Source organism: Leucoraja erinacea, chromosome 49, assembly GCF_028641065.1.
Source record: "Leucoraja erinacea ecotype New England chromosome 49, Leri_hhj_1, whole genome shotgun sequence".
NCBI classification, from domain to species: Eukaryota; Metazoa; Chordata; class Chondrichthyes; order Rajiformes; family Rajidae; genus Leucoraja; species Leucoraja erinaceus.
In genome coordinates, this window is record NC_073425.1 from 1,306,617 (window position 1) to 1,315,111 (window position 8,495).

The 8,495-nt window shown below is 44.3% G+C and overlaps 1 protein-coding gene across 1 annotated transcript in view; it reads left to right on the forward strand.

Moving 5' to 3' along the window:
• LOC129715047 (ADP-ribosylation factor 1) overlaps positions 1 to 7,710 on the forward strand; it is a 41,639-nt gene extending 33,929 nt beyond the window's left edge. Inside the window, exon 5 of the mRNA XM_055664880.1 lies at positions 5,976 to 7,710. Coding sequence (XP_055520855.1) covers positions 5,976 to 6,137 — 162 coding nt within the window. The 3' untranslated portion in view covers positions 6,138 to 7,710. The remainder of the gene's footprint in view (positions 1 to 5,975) is intronic.
• The last annotated feature ends 785 nt before the right edge of the window (positions 7,711 to 8,495 follow it).

Here is an 8,495-nt window from a genome sequence, read left to right on the forward strand (position 1 = left end):
ACCCCCACAGAAATGGTTTGCTTTGGATCTTGGGCAGTTCCTTCTCTCCTCCATACTTTCCTCTGTCCATCACTCTGATATAAGTTCATCTTCGTCTCATCTGTCCACCAGACCTTTTTTCCAGGACTGTGGTTCCCCTTTTAAGTACTTGGTAAACTAACCTGGCCATCCTATTTTTTCGGCTAACCAGTGGTTTGCATCCTGCAGTGTAGCCTCTGTATTTCTGTTCATGAAGTCTTCTGCAGGCAGTGGTCATTGACAAATCCACATCTGAAGAGGGTTTCTGAACTGTCGGACAGGTGTTTGGGGGTTTTTCTTTATTTTAGAGAGATTTCTTCTGTCATGAGCTGTGGAGGTCTTCCTTGGCCTGCCAGACCCTTTGCAATTAGTAAGCTCACCAGTGCTTGCTTTCTTCTTAATGATGTTCCAAACAGTTGATTTTGGTAAGCCTTTCTATTTTCTCAGTCTCATAATCGCTTCTTTGACTTTCATTGGTACCTTTGGTCCTCGAGTTGATTAACAGCAATAAAAGTTTCCAAAGGTGATGGAAAGACTAGGTGCTGAGAGCACTCTTATACCTGCATTAAGGCGGCAATTAAACACACCTGAGCAAGATTCAAGGGTTTATTGTCGTGTGTCCCTGATAGGACAATGAAATCCTTGCTTTGCTTCAGCACAACAGAATATTGTAGGCATAAATAAATACAGAACAGATCAGTGTGTCTATATACCACTGAATATATATATATATATCTATCTATCTATCTATCTCAAATCCATCCGACGTCCGCCTGCAGTACAAGCACTCCCAGGTCTCGTTGCACCCCCCTTCTAATCAAACACCATTCAGATAATAATCTTCCTTCCTGTTCTTGCCACCAAAGTGGATAACCTCACATTTATCCACATTATACTGCATCTGCCATGCTTCTGCCCATTCACCAAACCTATCCAAGTCACCCTGCAGCCTCATAGCATCTTCCTTGCAGCTCACACTGCCACCCAGCTTTGTGTCATTCGCAACTTAGAGATGTTACATTTAGTTACCTTGTCTAAATCGTTAATATATATTGTAATAATAATATAGTGGCCTCCATGATGTTTGGGACAAAGACTCATCATTTATTTATTTGCCTATGTACGCCAGAATTTGATACCTGTAATAGAAAAAATCACATGTGGTTAAAGTGCACATTGTCGGGTTTTAATAAAGGCCATTTTTATACATTTTGGTTTCAACATGTAGAAATTACAGCAGTGTTCATAGTCCCACCATTTCAGGGCTCCATAATGTTTGGGACACGGCAGTGTCATGTAAATGAAAGTAGTAATTTTTAGTATTTTGTTGCATACCCTTTGCATGCAATGACTGCTTGAAGTCTGTGATTCATGGACATCACCAGTTGCTGAGTATCTTCTCTGGTGATGCTCTACCAGGCCTGTATTGCAGCCACCTTTAGCTTATACTTGTTTTGGGGGCTAGTCCCCTTCAGTTTTCTCTTCAGCATAAAAAAGGCATGCTCAATTGGGTTCAGATCGGTGATTGACTTGGCCACTCAAGAATTGGCCTTTTTTTTTTTGCTTTAAAAAAAACTCCTTTGTTGCTTTAGCAGTGTGTTTGGGATCATTGTCTTGCTGTAGAATGAACTGACGGCCAATGAGTTTTGAGGCATTTGTTTGAACTTGAGCAGATAAGTGCCTATACACTTCAGAATTCATTATGCTATTAGCATCAGTAGTTGTATCATCAATGAAGATAAATGGGCCAGTACCTTCAGCAGCGTTACATGACCAGGCCATAACACCCCCACAGAAATGGTTTGCTTTGGATCTTGGGCAGTTCCTTCTCTCCTCCATACTTTCCTCTGTCCATCACTCTGATATAAGTTCATCTTCGTCTCATCTGTCCACCAGACCTTTTTTCCAGGACTGTGGTTCCCCTTTTAAGTACTTGGTAAACTAACCTGGCCATCCTATTTTTCGGCTAACCAGTGGTTTGCATCCTGCAGTGTAGCCTCTGTATTTCTGTTCATGAAGTCTTCTGCAGGCAGTGGTCATTGACAAATCCACATCTGAAGAGGGTTTCTGAACTGTCGGACAGGTGTTTGGGGGTTTTTCTTTATTTTAGAGAGATTTCTTCTGTCATGAGCTGTGGAGGTCTTCCTTGGCCTGCCAGACCCTTTGCAATTAGTAAGCTCACCAGTGCTTGCTTTCTTCTTAATGATGTTCCAAACAGTTGATTTTGGTAAGCCTTTCTATTTTCTCAGTCTCATAATCGCTTCTTTGACTTTCATTGGTACCTTTGGTCCTCGAGTTGATTAACAGCAATAAAAGTTTCCAAAGGTGATGGAAAGACTAGGTGCTGAGAGCACTCTTATACCTGCATTAAGGCGGCAATTAAACACACCTGAGCAAGATTCAAGGGTTTATTGTCGTGTGTCCCTGATAGGACAATGAAATCCTTGCTTTGCTTCAGCACAACAGAATATTGTAGGCATAAATAAATACAGAACAGATCAGTGTGTCTATATACCACTGAATATATATATATATATATATCTATCTATCTATCTCAAATCCATCCGACGTCCGCCTGCAGTACGGATCCCTTCCTGCCTTTTGATTCGTTGACGGCTGCTCCTTCCTATCAGCTTCCAACACACTTCGAAACAATGTTGCAAGACGGGAACACTGAACTTTTCACTGCTGCATCAGGCAGGGGAGGTGCAATTGAGGGAGGCAGGGGAGTGCTGGAAACTTACATTTGGCAACGGCTTCAGTTCCATTGGAGGAGACGGGTGCATGGTGGAATATTGGGTTGGGGGAATCACACCATTGGGGGATTGGTCTAGTATATATATATATATATATATATATATATATATATACTAGACCTGCACTTGGTCTAATATATATATATAACCAGATAAGGCTATTAAAGTTCAGATTTTTGTTTGAGTTTAATGGCTGATGGCTGAGGGGAAGCAGCTGTTCCTGAACCCGGATTTTGCAGATTTCAGGCTCCTGTACCTTCCACCTGAAGGCAGTGGAGAGATGAGTGTGTGGCCAGGATGGTGTGAGTCTTTTTGAGGCAGCGACTGCGATAGATCCCCTCGATGGTAGGGAGGTCAGAGCCGATGATGGACTGGGCAATGTTTACTACTTTTTGTAGTCTTTTCCGCTCCTGGGCGCTCGAGTTGCCGAACCAAGCTGCGATGCAACCGGTCAGCATGCTCTCTACTGCGCACCTGTAGAAGTTCGAGAGAGTCCTCCTTGACATACCGACTCTCCGTAATTTTCTCAGGAAGTAGAGGCGCTGATGTCCATTCTTTATAATTGGATCAGTGTTCTGGGACCAGGAGAGATCTTCAGAGATATGCACACCCAAGAATTTGAAGCTCTTGGGCCTTTCCACCATTGACCTGTTGATATAAACGGGACTGTGGGTCCCCATCCTACTCCTTCTAAAGTCCACAATCGGTTCCTTGGTTTTACTGGTGTTGAGAGCCAGGTTATTATGCTGGCACCATTTGGTCAATCGGTCGATCTCACTTCTATACTCTGATTCGTCTCCATCAGTGATACGTCCCACAACATGCGTCGGCGAACTTGATAATAGAGTTTGTACTATGACCGGCTACGCAGTCATGAGTATAGAGTGAGTACAGCAGGGGGCTGAGCACGCTCCCGTGCTGATTGTTATCAAGGCTGACATATTTCCACCAATACGAACAGACTGGTCTGTGAATGAGGAAGTCAAGGATCCAATTGCAGAGGGATGTGCAGAGACCCAGTTCTGAGAGCTTGGAGGGGATGATGGTATTAAATTTCGAGCTGTAGTCAATGAATAACAGCCTGACATATGAGTTTTTGTTGTCCAAGTGGTCCAGAGCGGAGTGGAGGGCCAGCGAGATCGCATCCACCGTTGATCTGTTGTGGCGGTAAGCGAACTGCAGTGGATCCAGGTTTTTGTCGAGGTAGGAATTGATTTGCGTCATGATCAGCCTCTCAAAGCACTTCATCACCCCAGGCGTTAGTGCCACTGGTCGATAGTCATTGAGGCACGTCACCTTGCACTTCTTGGGCACAGGTATTATTGATGCCCTTTTAAAGCAGGTGGGGACCTCAGAAGTGAGAGGTTGAAAATGTCTGTAAAAACTCCAGCTAGTTGGTCTGCACAGGTTTTTACAACATGACCGGGTATACCATCAGGTCCAGTCGCTTTACGAGGGTTCACCCCTCTGAAGGATTTTCTGACGTCGACCTGTGACTGTGACCAAAATACCATCACAGCGAAGGGGGGCTCGGGAAGGCACATCAATGTTCTCCCTATCAAAGCGTGCGTAAAACGCATTGAGCTCGTCAGGGAGTGATGCTTCCCTGACATTCGAGCTGCCTCCTGATTTCGCCTTGTAGGAGGTGATTGCATTCAGGCCCCGCCATAGCTGCCGAACATCTGTCTCATCCTCCAGCTTGGAGCAGGTCCCTTTTGGCCTTTTTGATGGCCTTACCAAGGTCGTATCTGGACTTCTTGTAGACCATTGTATCATTGGAAGTGAATGCCCTGTGTCTGGACTTCAGAAGAGTGCAGATCTCATAGTTCATCCAAGGATTGGGAAACACTCGGAAGGATTTTGTTGGGGTGCAGTCCTCGACAGATTTCTTTATGAAATCTGTAACGACTGTGGCGTATTCGTTCAGGTCCGTTGCCGAGTCCCTGAACATTGCCCAGTCTACAGACTCCAAACAGTCCTGGAGTTGTTCCTTAGCCAGTGTACGGTCTATGCGATGGATGGAGAAACCTTCAGGCTGGACTGCTGAGTCTGGGGAGCTGGGGTTGAGCCATGTCTCTTTGAAACAGAACACAGCATTCCCTCAGCTCCCTTTGATAAAGCAGCCTTGCTCTTAGGTCCTCCCCTTTATTTTCAAGGGACTGTACATTGGTCAGAAGGATGGTAGGGAGAAGGGGTCGAAGTCTCCTGTGCTTCAGTCTGACCTGAAGTCCTGCCTGTCGGCCACATTTCCGGACACAATGTTTTCAGGTACCATACCTGCTGTTTCTGCGAACCTGCGCTGGAACGAGGATTTCTTCAGTCGGCAACTCCAGCTCCGTTACGAACGGGGGTTCTCTCGCAGACGTCAGCTCCGTGCTCCGGAGGTCATCCTGGAGTTTTCAGGTACAGTACCTGCGATCCTCCGTCGGGTCGGGTGTTTTCCAGCGTGCGAGGGAACGTTTACAGTCAGAGACTCCCGCAGCTGCAGGAGATCGCGATATCGCTAGTGCATTCAAGTACACTTGCAATTTGTCCTATACGGTGCCGATTTCTGCCGTTTTCCTGATCCAGGTGATTTGATCAAAGCTGTAAATGATCCTTTTCTGTTGGGCTGCTTTGCAAATGTCACCACAGGCAGGCGCCATCTTTACTGCAACTTTGTTACAATTACAAACGCCTGTGAAGCCATGTGTCCCAAACATTATGGTGCCCTGAAATGGGGGGGGGAGCTATGTATAAACACAGCTGTAATTTCAACATGGTGAAACCAAAATGTATACCTTTATTAAAATCTGACAATATGCACTTTAACCACATGTAATTTTTTTTTCTATTACAAATCTCAAATTGTGGAGTAGAGGCAAATAAAAAATGATGGGTCTTTCTCCAAACATTATGGAGGGTACTGTATGTAATTGTATAATGTATAAACATGCTGGTGTCAGGCTAACTGATCTTGGGTTCCCATTTTCTTTCCCACCTTTCTTAATGATACGAGATGTGACTTGCCCCTCCCGCCTGAAAGCAACACCCTCTTAATATTTTAAGATTATTTTTAGTGTAACTTACTATTCATTGTCAGCATGGTGCCTCCATTTTGTAGCAATGTTAGCTGCTAATACACTACCGTCTCCAGCTTTCAAAGATGTCACATCGGTGGTGGTGAGAGTGTCAAATTGTGTGTGTGTGTTCTCTTCTCAGGATCTGCCTAACGCGATGAATGCCGCAGAGATCACTGACAAACTGGGCCTGCACACCCTCCGCAATAGGACCTGGTACATCCAGGCAACGTGCGCAACCAGTGGTGACGGTCTATATGAAGGACTGGACTGGTTGTCCAACCAGCTCAAAGCTACCAAATAGTCCATTTTCTTTCTTCCTTCCTTTCCTGCCCTCCCTCCTTCCCCTTCTTTCTGCTTCATTTCTTTTTTCATTTGTGGTATTGGGTGCCAGGAACCTGCTTCATTACATCTGATCACTAGAACTATAAATAACACCGTACTGTATGGGTGAGAAGTGCAGACTTGAAAGCAAACGTGGTTTCTTATTTAAAATGTGTATATATCGTCCCTTTTTGTAACGAGGCAGTTTCCTGCTACTCCTATGCAATATTTACCCCCCCCCCCCCCCCCCCCCCCCCCCCCCCCCCCGATTGTTCTTCGTTTTCCCTTACAGTTTAAACTGACTTGTAAGAATTTAATGTTGGAAAGGGACAAATACAGCTTGGAATTGGGAGATGTATGCACTCCCGACATTACAATGCACAATGTCTCATCACAGATATGGTCTCCCAGCTCTGGAATGAGGCTTTCCTGCAGTTTGGGGCATGGCTTTTGATGGAGGGAGGGGAAAACTTAAATCAGACCTTTTTTTTTTTTTTTTTCCGCTTGTTTCCCTCATTGCCCAAAGCTGGGATTTCAGCAGTGAAGGATTGCTTGTGTTTTTTGGTTTTAAAACTGCCGACACAAAGATTTCCGAGCTCAGATTCTCTTGTACTCAATTACTCAAATCTCCCTTTCCCAAGCACGAAGGCTGGAATTGAAATACAGAAATAAATAAAATTGAAATCCACTTTTTTTTTTGCCTTTTTGAATAATTTAAAATCCAACTCTTAAATTGCATAAGTTAAAACTGATTTGAGTGATTAAATTATTTTACAGTGAAGAACTGAAAGTTTCATCATCTAGGAACAACTGTTAAAATCATGGCTTTATATCATGAATTGCATTTGGGGAAAGAGCCAGACAGAAAGGGAAGAGATAATTGGTAATCATAGCAACAAGTCTTGAGTGGTTACCTGAAATGCCTATTTAATTTTGGTTTTGTTTGAATCCTGGTCTCATGTGCTGGTCGACTTTCTTCCTTGTGGTTCACCCCATACCAACACGGTAAACTGATCACAGCATGCAGGCACTGTTGGATCAGATGAGAAAGGAGTATTTTTTTGTTTTTCGGCTGTGTTAGCTAATCCCTCGGCTGATGTATAGCAGGTAGCAATGTCGATGAATGCACCTATGCCCTTGCCCCCCCCCCTTTGCTTTTCCCGATGTGTGAAACTACATGTATGAGTCATTCCATTTTTGTTGTTGTGCAGGATACTGTATGACCATCAGTTCCAATTCCCTTTTTCTCCCACACCATTCTCCAAACATCCGATAATAAAATTACTGCACTCAGCCTGCCAGCGGAAGCTGAGGACGGGGCAGTGAATACTTGGGTCTGAGCAGGATGAGTTATTGGTGTGAAGTTGATCCTTTCATTACACACTACTAATCAAATGTTTTGTATACGTTTCAATTTTCATTTTGACAAAACAAGCACTGTAATTAAAGCTGTTAGAATAAAATCTAAGATTCCTGAACTTGATTCCTGCCCTTGTTGCAGTTTTTAATTCAATGCAGATGATTTGGGTAGACAATAAAATTTTCCACATGTTCTTTGTAATGCCTTCCTTGTACTTCCTACAGCAATCTAGTATTTAAGTAGTACTGATATTCAAATACTAATCAGCACCTTTCATTGGACACAAGAAGGTATGAGAGTGACATGGTTAATCCTACCAGATGCTGCTCTCACCAGGCTGTCGGTAATTTCCAGTAAACTAGTCAATTTGTTAGGGTGGTGCAGCTGCTGGAGCCAGGTTTGAGACTGACCTCAGGTGCAGCCTGTGTGGGTACCACTTTATCCCTGCCACTGCGTGGATTTCCTTCCAAAGAAGTGTAGGTTTATCAATTAATTGGACTGTAAGAATGAGCCTGATGCGCAGGGAATGGGTGCGAGTGGTAACAGGTGTTCAATAGGTGCAGGAGTAGACCATTTGGCCCTTTGAGCCAGCACCGCCATTCAATGTGATCATGGCTGATCATCCACAATCAGTACCCCGTTCCTGCCTTCTCCCCATACCCCCTGACTCTGCTATTTTTAAGAGCCCTATCTAGCTCTCTCTTGAAAGCATCCCGAGAACCCGCCCTCCGAGGCAGAGAATTCCACAGACTCACCACTCTCTATGAGGAAAAAGTATTTCCTCATCTCCGTTCTAAATGGCTTACTCCTTATTCTTAAACTGTGGCTCCTGGTTCTGGACTCCCCCAACATCGGGAACATGTTTCCTGTCTCTAGCGTGTCCAATGAGATTCAATGAGATACCCTCTCATTCTAAATTCCAGAGTATACAAACCCAGCTGCTCCATTCTCTCAGCATATGATAGTCCTGCGATCCCA